At 34.6% G+C, this 20,807-nt stretch overlaps 2 protein-coding genes across 8 annotated transcripts in view; one reads left to right on the top strand and one right to left on the bottom strand.

The window, feature by feature from the left end:
* CYFIP1 (cytoplasmic FMR1 interacting protein 1) overlaps positions 1 to 4,603 on the top strand; it is a 59,637-nt gene extending 55,034 nt beyond the window's left edge. For all 4 annotated transcript variants that reach the window (XM_034431387.3, XM_034431385.3, XM_034431386.3 and 1 more), the window contains exons 28-31: positions 622 to 716; positions 1,952 to 2,190; positions 2,921 to 3,068; positions 3,151 to 4,603. In XM_034431387.3, the coding sequence (XP_034287278.2) occupies positions 622 to 716; positions 1,952 to 2,190; positions 2,921 to 3,068; positions 3,151 to 3,315 (647 nt within the window). In that variant the 3' untranslated portion in view covers positions 3,316 to 4,603. The remainder of the gene's footprint in view (positions 1 to 621; positions 717 to 1,951; positions 2,191 to 2,920; positions 3,069 to 3,150) is intronic.
* Positions 4,604 to 5,967: 1,364 nt separating this feature from the next.
* NIPA2 (NIPA magnesium transporter 2) overlaps positions 5,968 to 20,807 on the bottom strand; it is a 28,394-nt gene continuing 13,554 nt past the window's right edge. For 2 of the 4 annotated variants that reach the window (XM_087895325.1, XM_034431388.3), the window contains 6 exons: positions 14,099 to 14,154; positions 12,131 to 12,361; positions 11,465 to 11,521; positions 9,760 to 9,850; positions 7,956 to 8,116; positions 5,968 to 6,888 (listed from right to left, as the gene is read on the bottom strand). In XM_087895325.1, the coding sequence (XP_087751451.1) occupies positions 6,251 to 6,888; positions 7,956 to 8,116; positions 9,760 to 9,850; positions 11,465 to 11,521; positions 12,131 to 12,269 (1,086 nt within the window). In that variant the 5' untranslated portion in view covers positions 12,270 to 12,361; positions 14,099 to 14,154 and the 3' untranslated portion in view covers positions 5,968 to 6,250. The remainder of the gene's footprint in view (positions 6,889 to 7,955; positions 8,117 to 9,759; positions 9,851 to 11,464; positions 11,522 to 12,130; positions 12,362 to 14,098; positions 14,155 to 20,807) is intronic. The other 2 variants (XM_034431390.3, XM_034431389.3) reach the window with 1 other exon arrangement.

Here is a 20,807-nt window from a genome sequence, read left to right on the forward strand (position 1 = left end):
TAATGAAGCACAGCACACATTTGTATCAGAATTAAATAAGTCCTTTGTTATAAATGGTGCATAGATTAAGCAGTTTACATGGCTGGAGAAACTTAGTGTGATTAATGAAGTGAAGGCACTTTCTGCACTTTATATTTTTTTCCTCATTTAAGTTTTGTTTTGAGCAGTTCCTCCCCCCCCTTTTTTTTTCTTGTATCGTTTACACATCCTGTTTACAAAATGAAATTTCATCAGTCTTTCTTCTCACTTAGTAGTTAAGAAAATGTGTCATCTTTGTCAGTTATTTGCCACAGAACATTTCCTTTCACAAGATATATAAGCCATGTGCATTTTAAAAATTAGGATGTTTTTCTGCGTATACAAAAAGGTATGTGGCAGCAAATATATGTTTAAACTTCACGGCTCCATTTTAGGAGTGAAATAAAAAGCTCTGACGTTAGTATTTATTTTGTACTCTCAAATCTACGAAATGTAGTGGTGGAATAAATCAAACAAAGCATTAAACTGAAACAGGCTTTATTAGCCTCCTTAAGACTCCGAATGCAGAAAGTTGGGATAAAAGAACAGTACAGTGAATAAATGAAAAATAAGTCACATTATTCTCTCTTTGTCTGTTTCCAGAGGGGGAAAGACTTGATGCTAAAATGAAGAGACTAGAATCAAAATATGCTCCACTCCACCTTGTTCCATTGATTGAAAGACTGGGAACACCTCAGGTAGTCTTTACATTTTTTACATAACTGCCATTTTACTTACTTGCTTACCACTATGTAGAGGATATAGCTTTTTGGTATCCTTTGTTGCTTGAATTAGTAATGTAATTTCTAAAGAATGAGATTTTATCTCAGTGGATTCACAATTCATATTTTAGAGAATTATGTACCATACAGAACACCAGCTAGCCAGTTTATGTGATTTAGAACACTAAATAAGGTTGGCCACAATTAATATTTGGAGAGAAACTATTTGGCAGAACAGAGCTGTAAAAGTAAACTGGGAAACTGAAACAAAAGGGAGTGAAAACTATTTTCATACTATACCAAGAAACTACACAAATATGCCTATGAGTTAGTGAGAATCAAAGATGGCCCTCCCTTTTTAAATTTACATATATTTAAGGTTTACAAAAACATTATTTTCCTCTTATTGGGAGAAAAAAATCCCTTGAATATTCTATTTTCATATGTTCCAAAAGTAAATACCTTTCTCATTTATCAATTTCATTCATGAGAAAAAGATTTGCTTAAGATGTCTTAAGGAGTATTTTGACAATATTTTGTGCCATTTTGTTTGAGATATACAGATATATTTGGAATGTTGAGAGCAAATTTAGTCTAGTGGTTAAGGCACCAGGCTCAAAACCAGTAGGTCATGAGTTCTAGTCCTGCCTTACACTTGAAAGCGAGCTAAGTAACTTTGGGGACCTGGGTATTTTACAGCCTGCAGGCCATATTTGATCTGTGGATTGTCCCTGTCCAGCCTGCACCTGTGTCAGTGGAGGGAGGGTGTCAGCTGCAGGGAGGGCATCAGCAGAGGGGGGGAGGCAGTATTGGCAGGGACTTGGGTGATGGGCAAGGTGTTGGTGATGGGGAGACAGGAAGGTGGCCATCTGCATCAGTCCCAGTTTCTTCTATGTCTCACTTCTGGGCTAGGCAACAAGCCAGTTGATCAATTCCTGTTGCAACTAATGGATAAACATTTGGTTGATTTGAAAAAAATATATGGAAAAATGTGAGAAAGAAAAAAAAATCAAATGTTAGTAGGCTCTTTTTGGATTCAGTGACTACATCTATTAATACAACACTGGGGAAACCATAATAGCTAATGATGTAAACATAATGTGGAATTTAAAATTGAATGGGAAAGTATCATTTTCCATCCTATTTGAAACTCAGTAGCTCATTTTCACATTAATAAGTTCTTTATACTGTACTGTTGGTTGCAATTATAGCAAATTGCCATTGCAAGAGAAGGAGATTTGCTAACTAAGGAGCGTCTCTGCTGTGGACTTTCTATGTTTGAAGTCATCTTAACAAGGATTCGAATATTCCTGGATGATCCCATATGGCGTGGCCCTCTCCCTAGCAATGGTGTGATGCACGTAGATGAGTGTGTGGAATTTCACCGCCTTTGGAGTGCAATGCAGTTTGTATACTGTATTCCAGTGGGAACCCATGAATTTACTGTGGAGTATGTATTCAAATAAATATCAGTAAACTATATATTAATGTTGGTACAGTTGCATTATTCAAATGCATTTGGATGATAGTCTTAAGACTTTAATAACTATGTTAGACCAACACGTTAAAATACTATTTTAAATATAGTTTGATAAATGCAGAAATGATAATCTGATACACAGTTGACTATGATTACAATGATTCTTTGTTTTTCAGCATCTAAACTTTGGAGATATCAAATCAGTTTTATAGTTTTTGGGGTGGTTCTGTTTCATGTAATTATTTCTTTAGAATTGGATGAAGATAAAGATGGTATACTGAGGCAAAAATAGCATACAATAGTATTAGCCAGGGATGCTGAAATGGCTATGTTTTTCTGATCCCCCAAAAAACCAACACGAAATAGACAGAATTCAAAAAAGCTAAGACAAAGTAGATAAAATCCAATATTTGGCTCTTTCTTTGCATTTTTAATGGTTAAAAAGATAGATGCTTAAGGCATCCATTTCACCCCTAAATCTAAAATCCCATCCTGAATGGATCCTGCCCTACCCATTTCTGAAATATAATTTTGACTGCATACTTATTAGCAGCACCATATAATAAAAAGACATTGCAAAATTCTGCAGAACATTGTCAGGATTGTTAATTGTAGTGACAGACTTGGGATTGAGAGTCCAAAATCCTGATTTACCCTACCGAATATAATGTAGTGCTTTCTCTACACTTTTACTTTGCAGACAATGTTTTGGAGATGGGCTGCATTGGGCTGGCTGTATGATTATTGTGCTTTTGGGACAGCAGCGTCGATTTGATGTGCTCGATTTCTGTTATCACTTACTGAAAGTACAGAAGCATGATGGCAAAGATGAAGTCATCAAGAATGTGGTAGGTTTAACCAAGGTTTATTTCTCTTTGTGTTTCATTTTGGTATCTTTTCCTTTTACTGATTATCATTTTTGTTTTGTAGCCTTTAAAAAAAATGGTTGAGAGAATTCGCAAGTTCCAGATCCTGAATGATGAAATTATTGCCACACTGGACAAGTATTTGAAATCTGGTGATGGAGAAAGTACACCGGTGGAACATGTTCGCTGTTTCCAACCTCCCATTCATCAGTCTTTGGCCAGCAATTAGAAAAGACCTGTGATCTTTTGGAAACAATGGACAGTTGCAACACATTTTGAAACTAGATTTGTTGCTTAAGGGAGACTGCCCTGATCTTCATTGCTTTCCAGGATCAACTAAAACATTTGAATGGTTGTTTTCAAATTCAATGACTATACACAAATTTCAGATGTTAGACTACTTTTTAAATACTTTTGATAAAACACTTTGCAATGCAACTATTTTAGGCGTAAATCTTTGCGTTTCTCCAGTTTTTATAATTGTTTTAAAGGCTTAATATAAGGGATCTTTATTTACTTTTGCTAACAAAAGTGAATTTTATTATAGGAGTATGCTTGAAATGTTTTTGTATAAGGAAAGTATTAAGCTGCTCAGCTTACCTTTTAAAGACACTCCATTTGCTATTTTTTAATCAATAGAATGTTGTCTTTAGAAAACTATTTTACCCCTTAATGTAATCAGCTTTGGAAATAAAAGATTTTAATGAGATTTTAAAAGTATGATTGTAAGATAAAAATAGTTAATGCTTCATGTTTATTCAGATTTAGGGAATTGGTTAATACCCTTAGAATAAAGGACTTCTGTTTTTTTAGCTTCTCCTATAATTGATGAATCTGAATCCTGTTTTTATATCTCATTGGAAGCAAATAAAGTTGAAAGTGGAATTATTGTGGAATAGTATGGAGGGAACACAGCTTACATTTACCAGCTTAGAATTATACACGTTTCAAGGGTTATTTAGTTGTAGAAAAATTGTCTTCAGACTCTTAACTGTTCTAGAATTATACTTTGATGAGTCATGTTTCAATAATTAACAGTTTTCTAAGGGTTCTGTTAGTTCTCTCAAAATTCTGAATTAAATATTACTATAATTTTAAAGTATTGTTTGGCTTTCCTGGTCTAAGAATCACTGTTTAAATTATGTATAAAGTCAAGACGTTTGCAAGACAGCCTATCTCTGTATCCAATTTTCTAGGTAGCCTAATTGTATTTATAATGTAAGTAGTAATATTAAAATTTCTAATACAATGCAAACTATTCTAAGATTATAGATTATCATACCTAAGAGCAGAGATGATCAACCCGTAACCATAAGAACTTCTTTCTAATTTGAAGTAGGAAACACATTGGCTAAGTTGACAAAATATTTAGCTTGGTTAACACAATGTGATAAATTTTGAACTATTCAATCCAATAATGTAATGTTATGGAACTCTGCCATAAATTTCTTTTCTAAATGTTAAAATAGGCTAACTTGTTGGGATAACCTCCAGAAATAAAGAAAAATGGAAAGTCATTATCCTATTTATTTTCACGATATACCTCTGCTCACTGCAGCGCTTCCAGTTAAAAGCTTGCCTATCCTTGCTTTAAAAGATTATATGGATAGCTCTGGTTTAATGTTTACTTGTTTGGCAACCTTTCCTGGTTATGGTGCTGAACAAGGAGTGCCTACTACCAGGTCTCATGATTGTGGCCTTTACAGCATCCTGCAGTCACATGTTCAGAGTTTGTAGCTTTCACTGTTTACTTCTAACAAGCAAAGTCAGTGGAGAAGCCAGGAGGAGATGGTGAGCCCTGCAAATGGCTATTGTGTGACTATGGAACATTACGACTGGGTAGGATTTGCATAATGACAGCAACTGGAACCGCCACAACTGACATCATATCTGATTACTTTGTCACTTACCAACAGAACACCTAAAAACTGTTATAATAATCCACACTATTTCCCACAACAGATGCCTTCAGCCATTAACTGAAACATCTAATTTCATTGCATTTTTATTCTTCCAAACATTTTGAGACTTTTTTCTAATTGAATGCAATCTACTGCCAAACTGATAATAGAGTAAACAATTGGCATTTGATGCTCTCCTATTGCATTTTATCAGGATGTAATTTATTCTCTTTTAAGCTTTTTCCAGCTCAGTCTCAATTAGTTTCCACCTTTCTAATTTTGAAGGTCAGCTTCTCAACTTTTTTCTTCCATATAGAGAAGCTGAAACATAATCTACAGGCATTCCTCCATTTTGCAAACACACCTAAGCCTGCCTTCTGCCTATTGATTTGAGTCTGCTTTAGATGGAGTAGAAAGGTACATTTAATTTTTTATTGCATTTGGTGTTCCAGAAGAAGAGAGTCAAACCATGCAGGAAATAGTTGTTACAGTAGACAGACTGGAAAAGGAGAAAAAAGCAAGTTTATTTTATTATTTCATCCCACTTTCAATAATGGAATGAATAAATTCGCCAATTATTATGCATTATCCAGAAGTAATCTCAACATGAAGCACTTTAAATACTTGAAACCACTAAGTATTTGTATGTGTTTTGGGATGTGCTAATATATACAAACATGGTTTACACCTAGATACTTTCTTAAAATAGCATTTTTCTATGTAATGACCTTTGTGAGCTGATACCACTTAAGTCTTGTTCCTCAGGAATGTCTGGTTCATCGATTAAATAAAAACACATTGGTTGCAACTGCAATCTAGACCTAGAATCTAGCACATTTGGGTGCAGCTGATCATAAATTGTCCAAATACAGATTGTTTATGGATGAGTAGCAGTGTCTCATAATAAGAACAAGTCCCTGCATCATTCACCAAATTATCATAAAAGATTTGTAGGTGTGCAGGACCAATAGATCACTTAGTCAGAAATAAAGCATTTTATTTGTTAAAATTGTCATCAGTGCAAGAAATCTTAAACCAAAACAGAATATTTACATATTCTTACTAAGTTAAGCAATTAACAGAGTGAGGTTCTTTAGTATTTTAAATTAAGAGTAAGGCAAATAAAAATCCACCACTGCTCTTCGACCAAGCTAGTCAAACCTAAAAAAATGATTGTCTACAGTACTATTTAAATATATCTGTTTGAAAAATGCTGTAAAACTGGCTTTTCACAATGAAACAAAAGTTACAGAATTGTTTTCTTTAGGAGGCTGACAGATTTCCATTTCTCCTGGAAGATATTCCATCAGGGGAATGTAGGTCACTTATGCGAGTTGCACTTTCTTCATCGTGATTAAATAGTTCATATGTGCTTGGCACGCAGCCATTTATTCCTTTGTTATCTTTATGCAATGTCACAGGCAAATTTGATAGGGAAAAATTGACATCCTTAAAGGCATGCAATAAAAATATCCCCACGATTATGGTGATAAAGCCACTAAATGTGCCAATAATGTCATCAGCTGCCATGTGTTGCCATTCCTTGAAGAGGATCGCAGAACAGGTTAAAACAGATGTTGTGAAGAACACATAATAGATTGGTGTCACTATAGAAGTGTTGAATATGTCCAGGGCCCGATTTAAATAGTTAATCTGTGTGCTTACACAAGCAATAAGACTTAGCAGCAGAATCCAGGCCAATGGATGTTTCAGCACAGCTTTTCCTGCAAAAAGTTCCTTTATAGCAATGCCCAAACCTTTTACACAGGATACGGATAAAGCTCCAATGACTGAGCAAATCGTTATGTACACAAGAATGTTCGTCTGCCCATGTCGAGGTCCCACTACAAAGATCATGATCAAGGATACAATGACAATAAGTGTTGCAAAGACCACAAAACCTGAAATATTAAAAAAACAAACAAACCATGGCATGCTGCAATTGCACATACTAAGTAGTAACACATTTTGAAAACATAACAAACACCTGGAGTTTGTCAAAGGTTGTATGATCAGCTAAAGAAGGACAGGAACTCTATGACCAAAAGTTATATTTTGTAGAGCGGTGATATTTTTTCTTGTTGCGGGTGGGGTAGCGGAGGAAGTTGAGGGCAATAGATGTGTACAGGTTTAATATGTATATTTTAAGTACAGGGGTTGTCATATCTCCAAATGCATGCATTTTGCCAAATTTGATGAAATAATGGAGGTGGGGAGAGAGTCATGTAGAAGTTTCAGGTAGCCCACCCCAAGTTAAAGATAGAAATGCATAGAAAAATACCCTTGCCTTATCTGATCCTTACTAATGATGCAATTTTAATATTTGCATCAATCAGAATACATATATTATTTCATGAGGAGTAACTAAGACCTTCTTAATTTTAGCTGTCAGTTAAACCTATGTTGACTCCTAGTAAAAACTGGAGGAATGCTGCTCTGCTGGATACATCGTTCTTAAATATCAAAGTCATTCTCATAGCTCAGAGGCTCCAGAAGAAAAGGAAGTCTTACAGTAAACTGTATCATGGTTACTGTCTGTCTATTTATTGCTACAACTTTAAACTTTGCAGCATTAAACCATTTAACAGACTTCCATAAGTGTTCAGAGCACACAGGCAAGGGTTAAAAATGAGTTATGGAGTTGAAGATGTACTCCAACCTCATTCTCAACATTCACAAATGCCTCTTCAGATTCTTGTGTATTGAGTGAAGTGTATACATGAGCACTGTAAGAACGTTCAACTAAAAGCATTCAAAAGCCTCATTGGTAATCCTGTCTTACTAGGCTCTCCAGTTGTGGGGAAGCTAGATATATGCAACTAAACACATTACAAACCCCACGCAGAAGAACTCTAGTGGAATGTGAAGGGACACTCACAGCAGGACTAGATCCTGGCCCGCTATTTATATTCCTCAACTGAGTACAGAAGTAGCACCTTGAATTCTTTGTAATAAATCTTTCTCTTACCTGGATCACCTAACTTGTGGGAGACTTCACCCAACGTTTCAACTTCCTCTTCTTGAGGTGCATGAATGACCATCATAGTGGAACCAAGTATGCTTAACAAACACCCAATTTTTCCATGTAGATTAAGTTTTTCGTTTAAGAAGTATGATGAAAGAATGGCACTAAAACACACAAATATAAATTAAGACATCAAGCACTGTTCTTAAATCATAATCTACAGTAACAATTATGTGTTTGTACTGTTACAGAGTAGAATTTCTATTTGGGGGGGATGGGGGTTGCATATTTTTTAAATGTTGAAAGTTATTTGAAGGCCTGTCAGGTTTAGAAGGCAGAATGCATGTATTCCAAATAAATTGTTATGAAGTAGCCTTATTTAAAATAAATTGAAATGCTTCTTCTTTGGATAGAGAGGAAGAGGCTATCTTACACTTTAAAATCCAATTTCAGAATGGCTCTAAATCCTCCAGAGATTTTGAGGCACTCACAGAATTTTAAGAGAAAGTGGGCAAGGATTTTCTGGTTACACTTAACAAGATAAATTTATTCTTTCAGATATTTTTTAAATAAAAACTATCATGATTACTCCAAGGAGAAAATTCTATGCAGTTGGTCTTCGAGTAATGACTATAATGAAGAGTGTCCATAACGATTGTTAAGTGAACCACCTGTCTTAATAACCCCCATTCCTGCTCCCCCCAATGCATTTTTTAAAACAAACGTACCAGTCGTTGTGGAACACAGGGTGCCTCAGGTAGGGGAGGCCCAGGGGGCCCAGTGCAGGCATAAGTCCACCTGACATGGACCCCCAAGGCCTCCACCCTCCATACCCCATGCTCTGCTTGCAGCCCTTTGGGGTCCTCACAGCCCTTTGGGCCATGTCACCACCCCCATCCCCACAAGATCAAAGATCTCCAGAGCTTAAGGTGTGGTAGAGAAGGAGGACAGGTCCCTACATTGCTGTTCCATGTGGAACAATCCCCCAAGTGTCTGACTTTTTCTGAGTGAAAAATAACACTGGCAAAATTCTCAGTTTTCCTTTCCTCATTAGATGCTAGCCTTAGGTTCCCCCAGCTTGAGCCGTGCTAGTGTTATACTAACACAGCTCATGCTGAGGGACCTGAGGCTAGTACTAGCAAGGAGAAGAAATTCTCCTGATGGGGAGCTAGTGCTAGTGAGAAGAAATGCTTCCATGCTGGGGAAGCTAAGGCTAGCATCTAGTGAGAAAAGAAAATCCCAGGGTGAGTAGCAGTCTTAGTGCCTGTGGGGACTCAGTGGGACAACATGGGGGAAAAAGGGACAAGCATATTGCAGCATCTTTGTGGTTGGTTGCAAGGGCAAACAACCGCAGGGGGTTATAACAGTCATAACTTCACGCCTGGGTCCTGAAACTTCAGGTTTTGGGGTTATCTATTGTAACTTCGAAGGGTTGCTATATGACTGGTCGTAAATCAAGGACTACCTGTACATGATTTCAATTCAAAATATGAAATCTACAAGCAAGTAAGCAAACTCTCATGCATAGAACATTAAACTGAACTGCTGATAAAATTTTGATTATGCTATACCAAGATTTATTTCTAAAATCATCTATGTTGTGGCTTTTTTATAAGCAATGGGTGGGAGGAAGGGCAGACAGTAGTAAAGACCTCAAGATAGAAAATTACATTGAAATATTCAAGAAACCAAAACTTAAAGCAACTGAGCCAGGCTCAGAAACCCAGTTCTCTGCCAGCATTAAAAGTAAGTGCTTAGCTAGCTCCCTTGATGATATTTACACAGATACCTAAAACTACCTTCTTACCTTACAAGAACACTGAGAGCTCCCAATGGGGTCACTAATGTAGCTGGTGCAAATGCATATGCAGCAAAGTTAGCAACTTCGCCAGCTCCCACTGAGGAAAAGACATGGGAAGGGAAGAGGTGAGATAAACTGAATAACAATTTTCACCGCTATACCTACTATTTTAAGTGAATTCATCTTTGGGAAAGATAAAAGTAAATTAGAAAGTAATGGAGAGAAGGCGGCAAATACACAACATCACCTGAATAGTCTGTGGTAGATGATTAACACATTTTATTACCTATTTTTACAATTAACAGTAGCAATAGCACTTATATACTGCCCCATTGTGCTTTACAGCTCTCTCCGTAAATTGCTGTGTAGCAATTTACAATGCTAGCATATTTCCCCCAACAATCTCGGTCTCATTTTACCAATCCCTGAAGGATGGAAGGCTGAGTCAACCTTAAGCCCATGAGGATCAAACTACTGGCTGTGGACAGCTTGCAATACTGTATTCTAACCATTGTGCCACCACAGCTCTTCAGATATTCTACTTTCTAGCTATAGAAAATACTGCTTTGCAAGGAGATGATGGAGTTGAATAATGCCACATACCTCACACATCTCAATTAAGAGGAAACATGCAAAGCTAACAACACTGCTACGGATACAGTACAGGCACCCTTGTGGTATCTGCTGACTACTTAAAACAGCTGTGCTTTTCTTAGGGCTGTATGGTAGTACGGTAATATTTGAGTTAAGGAGACATCAACAGCCCAAATCTTGCCCACTTTGGATATGAGCATTCCATATCTAATACAGGTAGTCCTCCACTTACAACAGTTCATTTAAGTGACTGTTCCAAGTTATAACTGCATTGAACAAAGTGACATGACCACTTTTCACATTTCCGACCTTTGAAGCATCCCAATGATTATGTGATCAAAATTCAGATGCTTGGCAACTGGTTCATACTTATGACCATTGCTGTGTCCCAAGGTCATGTGATCCCTTTTTGCAATCTTCTGACAAGCAAAAGTCAATGGAGAAGCCGGATTCACTTAACAAAGAGGTTAATAACATATCAACTGCAATGATTCACTTAACAACTGTGGCAAGAAAGGTTGTAAATGGGGCAAAACTCACTTAAGAAATCTCTCATTTAATAACATAAATTTTGGGCTCAATTGTGGTCGTAAGTCGAGGACTACCTGTATTAAGTATTTGGATTTCACTGAAAAGAATGCCAGACTGCAATTTCTGATCTATTATATTAATCTTTAAATAAAAAAATATCAGAAAATAAAGATTTTCAGTACATTGTTATTGCCTGCTCCTACTCTAAGATCATTTTTTGGTTTGTTTTAGACATTATATTACTATTGTTATTATATTTTTATCCTGCTCATACACGCATACACACATACCTAATGTGTGTATGTGTGTGTCTGTCTTTCTGTCTGTCTGTCAACTCAAGGCAGCAAACATGCCTAATAAATACTTCTGCCTCTTATTTTCCCCACAATAATAAGCCTTTGAGGTGGGTTGGGCTGAGATAATTGGTCCCAAATTACCCACCTGTCTTCCCTGCCTAAGGTAGGCTTAGAACTCATAGTCTTCTGGTTTCTGTGCCAATACCTTAGCCACTACACCAGACTTAGTACAATGTTTGAATAAGTGGTTATGCTTACAGTCAATTAGCATAGTTTTTCCAGGTACTTACTTGACAAAAGTCCAGCCCACCATAGCCACTCTTTAAGGTATGCATGGCCACCTTGTCCTATTTTTTTTTTAAAAAAGAAAAGGATGTTATTATGATCCATTACAGCTTACTATACTTTAAAAGTATAGGTTCAAATTCTTGTAAAAATGCCAAGCTACTTGTTAAAAAACATCTATTGCGTAGCTTCCTGCAATTTTGATGTAGAAAACACCGTAAATATATAATACATACTCTGAAACAGATAACATACTTTATAGGGGGGAAATCCTAAATTCCCCACAAAAACTTTTTAAAAAGCAGAAAAATTTGGCCTCAACTCTGTATTATTGTTCTACTCACTTTAGCCTTTAATCATTTACACAATATTAAAAATGATGCTCACATTAATAATTAAAGCATCTATGAAGAAACAGGAACTTTTCTTGCATCATGAAAACCAAAATCGCATTTTGAGATTTTAGAAGAAGCTGAAAATACAACTGAAAGCTAGCTTAAAAGGACTGAAATAAGTATTTGGAATTTTGTCCTATACACTAGATTCTGCATGAAATCAAAGAATACCTATTTAAAAACTGATGTTATATAATACTGAAAAAAATCTTACATAGCTTATAAGGATGCAAATTTAATTAAAAACTCAAAATTAAAAAACCCTCAAAATTTTACCTGCTCTCATGGAGCCTTTTCTTGCCAATCGAAGGAGACCCTTTTTCTTCAGGATGAAACTCCCTCCAATGAAAAGACTGGAACTCATTGCCAACACAAGCCCAATATAGAAATCATATTTTCCCCGACTCTCAATCATTTCGTCAGCTGCTAAAGTTTTCCAAACTGTCACATTGATCAAGGTACAAAGCTGCTGCTGATATTGGAAGCAAGATGATGCCAAACTGGAACCTAAAAGAAATATATGTTGTTATAACCCAGCACATCAGAGAGATCAATTATGTAGTGTGGTAAATAAGCCTTTTTTTTGAGTGGAAGGCATAATTCCAGATAAACATAGGCCCACAGGCAATCCATTTCAATTAAGAATGAATTTTCCTGTAAAAGTATTAAGTTGCTTCATATGAGCCCAATAATCCTCTATTCTCAAATTGCTGCAATGTACATTTATTCCATAAAGGAATTAATTTTCCCAATCAATAGTACAGTTAGTCCCACTTGTTCAAAACTGCAAACACAGAAATGGTGCATAAAAATCTCTCAAAACAAAATATCTGAATTTTACAGCTCAAGAAATTTCAGGTCTCTTCTAAAATTTTGTTCAGAAATATTAGACACTTTCGTTATTCACATGATGCCCCCACCTATAGGATTATGTCCACATCCTAATTCTGTGGAAAATCCCTCTTGTGTATGTCAGCTACTAAATTCTGTCAGTGGGTACACCACTACAGAAAATGTTGATTGTGGGCTCAGAGTTGTGTTTCTTGCATTCAGTTAACACTGCATTCCATTCAGGAAGGTTTTCAAAAAATATTGCAATTTATCAAGCAAGTTGGGTCATCTAAACCAGAACTACACTAAGATAATCAATTTAAAATTGATTTATATGACATAATAAAATGAAAAGTGAAAGAAAAATAGTGGAATTTTATACAATGAAATGATATACCAAAATAAAAATACAACAAATGAAATTAACATTGTAATAAATGTGATAATATTCAATTAATCAAAGGTTTTTATAGGAAATAGAATGTGAGAAAAAGATTAAATCTTAATTTTATGTAGATTCCATTGAAAAGTCCAAAATTTTTACATAACTTCTGATCAAAAATTCTGAAAAGGTTTTGGGATTTTCAAAAAAAGTACCCAGACAGTAGTAATAGTCTAAAAAAGAAAGATTATAAAAATCCAAACTTTCAGTGACCTTTTAAAGGCAATAAAATAATAATACATCCTTAAAGGCAAAACCAACCTCTGAAACTCCAAGTGCGACAGTACTTGGAGTAATTCTTACAGTAATTCTTACAGTAGTTCTTCAACAGAGAAACAGAGCAGGGTGTGATTATAAAGATCCTCTAAAAGGAAGTGAAAACTGAACTCCTGATCATTTTGGTTGCATGTTAACTGATCAGTCATAAAAGTCAACAAGAACGTTCTTGCAAATTGCTACATCATCTACCTAAATATTTTTTTTTAAAAAAAACAATTTCTACCCAATCAGGAAAGCACTATGGTTATCCTGAAAAAAAAAACAAGAGATAAACAGACTGCATGCATTTATGTGATGTTTCATAATAGTATTACATATGATATTGCTTTGGAAATAAGTACTGTCCTAACTCATCTCATTGCAATGCCTTTCAAAATGGAAAATTGACACATTACTTAATTTTTCACTTCAGTATAATGTTTGATAGGCTACATTCAACAGTAGTTCAGCAGTACTGAACTACTGTTTCAACAGTATATTATTGTTTAAGAGAAAATGAAACAATTTCTTGAAACTGAAAGAATTTTCTTATTTTACAAGCATCTACAAGCATCTACTTTTTTCCTAGTTTCCCAACTTTTAGTATTTTATTAGACACAGTGGCACACAATTCTCTTCAGAAGAACGGCAGATTTCTACATCACCTGAATATTTTTATTAAACCAATATTCTTATAAAGAGCAGTACCTTACCTTGATGACATTTTTCAACCCATTTGTCTCTCGTATTATTAATCAGAGAGGAGATGCTAAAAAAGAAAAATGCCAAACTGAACTCTGGCACAAGTTATGTTGTATATAAGTCTCCCTATTTTTTAAGACAGCATATGAGCAGAAGTCATATATAGTAACATCTTCTGTAAACTATTTACAGTGATAAGAATAATAAATTCTTCTTGTCCTCCCCCCCCCCAAAATAATAAAGTCCCTAAACTGCATATATCGCTACTTGTATCATGAAATTCAGTCATAACATTGTACAGGTCATACTCAACTTATGATCATTTGTTTAGTGACCATTCAAATTTATAGTGTTGAAAAAATTGACTTAACAGTATGACGTGTGCCCAAAGTTACTGCTGTTGCAGTATCCCTGTGGCCACGTGATCAAAATTCAGGCACTTGACAGCCCACCCACACTTATGATCGCAGGAGCCCTTCAACTCCCCCCACTCATCTATGATCCATCTTCTCTGATCCAGTTATTTTAAAAAAATATATTTGGAATCTGAACCAAAACAGGTTCAAGTCTTTCAAGATATCTCAAGAGAGGAAAGATCGTGGAGATATTATTTGAAGCCAATTACTAAAATATTAAGAGATAGAGGTATTAAGTATAATTGGAGACCACCACAGCGAATGAAATTTTTCTATAAAAATAGAATGCATATATTTACAATAGAAACGGATGTGGTTCAATACTTCCATGAGCTTGGCCTTTTGGAAAAAGAGGAAGAACAAAGTGAATTAAGATCACAATTACTCAAAATGGGTGGAATTGAAATATAAACATCAACATCAGAGGAAGAAGGAGGGGCGGTCGGAGGTTTAGGTCCAAAACCAAAGAGGAAAAGAAAACCAACGAAAGATATTTCTCCATCCTTGGCGGAGGTACAGAAGAAAAGTCGAGATCTTACTGGTGAAGGAGTGGAAAGGATGATTACATTGGACTCTGAACATAAAAGGGAAGATGAGCCCGAGTGCGGGGACGAAGAACCTGTAGTTGTTCAATTGAAACCAGAATTATGCCAATGAAGAGACGACCCAGCTGATGGACTGGGTCCCCTCTCCCCCACTCTTGGAAACGAGGCGTGTCTTAATGAAGACGGTGGGAGATGAAGATTTTATGTGGTTGTGTGTTATGTTAGTTTTTGTTTTATGTTGTTTGCATGTTTTATATTATTATTTTTTTATTATTATTATTTTTATGTTATGTGTTGTCTATATATATTTGTTTGGGTTTTGGGTCACGGAAAGGAAAAAGAGGGAATAGTTAAAATTAAAAATATTAATGGGGGTAATTAAGGTAATGACTTGGAATGTTAAAGGTACTGGGAATCAGATTAAGAGAAGACGTTTAGAATTTAAGATTAAAAGAGATTCTCCTGACATACTTTTTATGCAAGAAACTCATCAGAAATCTGAGGATATAAACAGGATGTATTTAAAAGGGATGCAGGTTTATGAAAGAGCTTTTGGGTCCTCAAAATCTAGAGGTGTTGCAACATTAATATCAAATAGAGTCCAATTTGAAAAAAACAAAGTAATAGCAGATATTGATGGACGATATTTGATAATAACAGGATGTATTAACGAGGAAAAAATAACATTAGTTAATTTATATGTACCAAATGTGAATCAAAAAGATTTTTTGAATAAGATTACCGATTTGTTGCAAATTGAAAGGGTAGGGAAGGTAATTATTGCTGGTGATTTTAATTTAATTAGAAACCAGCTGGATAGTACCAATCCTACCCGATATGGTGAAATAAGAAAAATGGGGATACTTGATAATTGGATGTTGCAAAATGGTGTCGTAGATGTTTGGAGGGAGATTAAAGGTAATGAAAGAATGTATACTTTTCACTCAAAGGTATTTAATTCATATTCAAGAATTGACTATATTTTTGTATCCAAGAATCTGATGGATAACTTGGATAATATGGATGTTGGAATATTTAAAGACTCTGACCACGCAGAATTGTTACTAGAATTAGATATGTTTTTGGAAAAAAAAGAAAATTGTTGGAGATATGATGAAAAATTGTATAAAAACGAGGAAGATAAGAATCGTATTCTTAAGAAATGGGAAGAAAATTGGGATTGGAATGATAATGGGGAAGTCAATTATGGAACAGTTTGGGACACAATGAAAGCAATTTTTAGAGGAGAAAGTATTAAATTATCAAGTAGGAAGTATAAGAATTATAAAGTAAAAATAGAGGAAAAGAAGAAATTTTTAAAAGAACTGGAAAATAGATTTCTAGAGACTAAGGATAGGAAATTATGGGAGGAACTTAAAAAATTGAAAAATAAACAAATAGCGGAAGATACAGAAATAGTTAAAAAAAAATTAAGCTATTTAAAAAGAGAATTTTTTGAATATGGTAATAAAAATTCAAAATTATTAGCAAGAATGGCGAAAGATAAAAAAGAAAAAAGAGAAATAGGTGTCCTAATAGACGAAAAAGGTAAGAGATGTTATAAAAAATTAGAGAAATGTGAAATTGTTAAAAAGTTTTTTCAAGAATTATCTTAAAAAAGAAATTGATAATTGTAAATTTAAAAACTTCTTAGAAAAATATGGTCAGAAGAAAATTGATAATAAATATAAAGAAAAAATGGAAAAGGATATTACCTCTGAGGAAATTAAAGATGTGATTCAGAAGCTAAAACTTGGAAAATCTCCAGGTGAGGATGGGTTACCAGCAGAATTTTATAAAGAGTTTAAAGAAACTTTGATCCCAAAATTACAGAAATTGTATAATAAGATATTACATGGAGATGATATTCCCATGTCCTGGAATAGAACAATCATATCCTTAATCCCGAAACCAGGTAAAGATTTAAAAAAGATTGAATCCTATCGGCCCATTTCCTTGATTAACCAAGATGCTAAGATATTTACTGCAATTGTAGCAAATAGATTGAATAATTTTATAGATAAATATATAAACCATAATCAAGTAGGTTTTGTTAAAGGGCGTTATATGTGTGATTTAGTTAGAAGAGTATTAAATGTTATTGATATTGCTGAAAATAATGGTGATAAGATAGGTATTCTTGCCTTGGATATTTTTAAAGCCTTTGATTCTGGGATACTATAAAAGAAATGATTTCTGCATTAGGATTTGGTAACAAATTTATTCATATTATTTCCAAATTGTACCAGAGGGGTACGGCAAGAGTGAAGGTAAATGGTATATTTACACAAGATATAAATTTGGAAGCAGGGACAAGACAGGGTTGTCCCCTGTCTCCGACCCTATTTTTATTAGCAATGGAAATTTTAACAACTTTGATTGAAGAGGATTCAGAATTAATAGGTTATAAAGGCGTCAAAGTTAATTTATATGCAAATGACACTCTTGTCATTTTAAATAATATTACAAATGATATAAAAAGAGTTCAAATACATTTGGAAGAATTTGAAGATATGACTGGTTGGAAGTAAATTGGGCAAAATCAGAATTATTAATGGAAATTGATAGGGAAAACAAATTAGAAAAATTACAAAATCAATTTGGAATTAGGATAAAGGATAATTTAAGATATTTAGGTATTATACTTTCACTTAAAATTAAAAATTTAAAGAACTAAATTATGACATAGTAATAAAAGAAATTGAAGAGAAAATTGGGAAATATAAAAAACTTAAGTTATCTTGGTTTGGTAGAGTAGCTTTATGTAAAATGATGTTACTTCCTAAATTTAACTTTTTATTTGAGATGCTTCCGATTTTTTTAACCGAGAAGGACATTGAAGTATATCAAAAAAAATTAGATAAATTTTGTAATGGGGATAAAAAACCAAGATTGATTAAGAAAATGTGGTATCAGAACCAAAAACAAGGTGGTTTAGGAATTCCAAAATTATTATACTATTATAGAGCATTTAATATAAAAAACAGTAGTAAAAATTTTAAAAGGAGATGTTAAACTTTGGGGTAATTTGGAAATGAAGGAAATAAAGAAGTTTGGTTACAAATGGTTTTTGGAAAATTTTAAAGGTAAGGTTAAAATTTGTAATTATTGATTAAATAGTTTGACTAAAAATTGGGACAGAGAAGCAAAAAAATTAATACCAGACGCATTGTATTTCGGTAAACTGAAAGAGAATTGCCCAATGAAATTAAATAGTAACAGAGAGAGGATTATAATAGAAGAGAAAGTGGAAACAATTAGTGAATGGTTGAAATTTATAGAAAATGAAATGAGGAAAGAGGTACTACAGGGGTTTAAGGCACCCTGTTATTAAGCTTATTAAGACCAGCTGCCTGCAATTACTGCAGGGTTCGAATCTCGCCAAGGCTCAAGGTTGACTCAGCCTTCCATCCTTTCTAAGGTAGGTGAAATGAGGACCCAGTTTGTGGGGGCAATAAGCTGACTTTGTATAAATATACAAAAGGATGAAGGCTATTGCTGAGCACATTGTAAGCCGCCCTGAGTCTTCGGAGAAGGGCGGCATATAAATCAAATTTAAAAAAAAAAAAAAAAAAAAAAATTATGGAAAATTAAACATTAATTGGTTTGAAAGAATTCAAATGAATAAATGGAATAGGAAATGCAAAGAAAGGAATGATGAGAGTAGAAAGGAAACGGAATTTGAAAATTTGACATCTCGAATAATAAAAGATGAAATTGGGCCAAAATTTATAAAATTATTAACTTGGATAATAATTCACAAAGGGTAATGAAAGAGAATTGGGTAAAAGAATTGGGTATTGAAATTTCTGATCAAAATTGGAATATGAACTGGGTTAGTAGAATAATGAGGACACTATCAATAAGGATTAAAGAACATAACTATAAAGTCATTTGGAAGTGGTATTTGACCCCAATAAGACTTTTTCAAATGGATAATAAAGTGGATAAAATGTGTTGGAGATGTAAAGTGGAACTTGGGACATATGCTCATATGTGGTGTAAATGTAATGGGGTTGAACTTTTTTAGTCTAGGATAGAAAATGAAATATTTGAAATGATTAAGAGGGTCAAATTGAAATTGGAAACCATATTATTATTAATATTGAATGAAACAACATTAACAACTGGAGAAAGAGAATTGGTGAGGATTTTGGTTATAATGGGGAGAATTATAATTGCTAGATATTGGAAATAAAATGTTGACTTAAAATTAGAAGAATGGTATAATGAAATATGGAAATTTGCATTAAATGATAAATTGACTTGTGATATTAAAATTAGAAGTGGTATGTATAAAGAAAATGTTTTTTGGAACACTTGGCAACCATTTGTGGACTTTGCACTTGGGAGACTGGATGAATCGGCACCAGTACCTTATCAAAGAGATTTCTGGAAGAATTGAAGACTTCAATTTCCTAAAACTTCCTTTCCGTTTGTATAGCACGTTGGGGGGAAAAAATTTTTTCTTTCTTTACTATTGATTTTTGTATTGAATTTTTTTTCCTTTCTGTTATTCTTTAACAATAAAAATATAATAAAAAATTAAAAAAAAAAGAATCTGAACCAACTAAAGTGTTAAAATTAATCTGTAACAGAGAATTTTGGTAACTTTGATGCTGAAAACGTAAGTTGTTCTTACTCAAGTATTCAATATTCAATAAAAACAAATCTTAGCAATCCAAGCTCATTTCACAAAATGTATTAGGTCATAATGTGGAGTATTTAATTTAGCAAGTTAAATAAATTTCATTACTGAAAGCTTTAAATCAGGGTACCTGGCTTATTAATTTAACAAATGAGTTAACACAATGCAAAAACCAAGTCAGTATGGATTATATTAGCTTCATATACACCTTGGAGGTTATAATTTGGAAATGTGCACAATTCAGATTGGTTAATCACACTCTTTATAGAGACAGTGTTTGGGCAGTAAAGTCTCTGTGGCAATCAAGTTTCAAGTTTTCTACTCAGTAAGAAAGAAATATATTTTCTATGGGATGAATTATATTCTAATTAAATTTATTCTGATTCCTTAACTTAGAAATTAACGTACCCTAATTACATGCAAGATTGATATCTATCAAAGTTTCAGCTATCAAAGTTTCAGCCTCTTTCGGCTGAGCCTCAGTTTTTTCCAACAAAACCAGAAACAGAGATGCAGTCCAAATCGAAGAATGACCACTCCTGGACCCCGGACCAGCACAAACCACGGTGGGATTGGATTCTCCTGCAGCACACATAGAAAGAACGTTCAAGGTAAGTCCAACGTTCATTCTCCTGTGCGCTGCTTGGAGAGTCCAAGCATGCGATATACCCAAGCTAAATTGATGTTGGGTGGGAAGCAGATTGGTCCAGGGTCCCCTCGGCCGTCAGGACTCTCTGTAAGACACGCCTCCCAAATGCTGCTTCAGGAGATGCGTAATGATCCAGTTTGTAATTTCTCACAAACGGAGAAGGGGAAGCCCAAGTGGCGGCCCTGCAAATTTCCAAAATCGATGCCTGCGTAGCCCAGGCCACTGTGGTGGCAGCACTACGAGTAGAGTGCACTGTGATGCGACGGGGCACAGGACGAGTTTGTTATTCATAAGCTGATGTAATACAAGCCTTGAGCCAACGTCCAATGGTAGATGGTGATACCTAGATGGTGATACCTTTTTCTCCATCGAAGTGGGCTGTAATCACACAAATAAGGCCTCCGTCCATCTAAAAGGTGCTGTCCGCTTAATGTATCTTTTCAAAGCCTGGCGAACATCCAA

Source organism: Pantherophis guttatus, chromosome 5 (assembly GCF_059756535.1).
Source record: "Pantherophis guttatus breed Tessera chromosome 5, ASM5975653v1, whole genome shotgun sequence".
NCBI lineage: Eukaryota > Metazoa > Chordata > Lepidosauria > Squamata > Colubridae > Pantherophis > Pantherophis guttatus.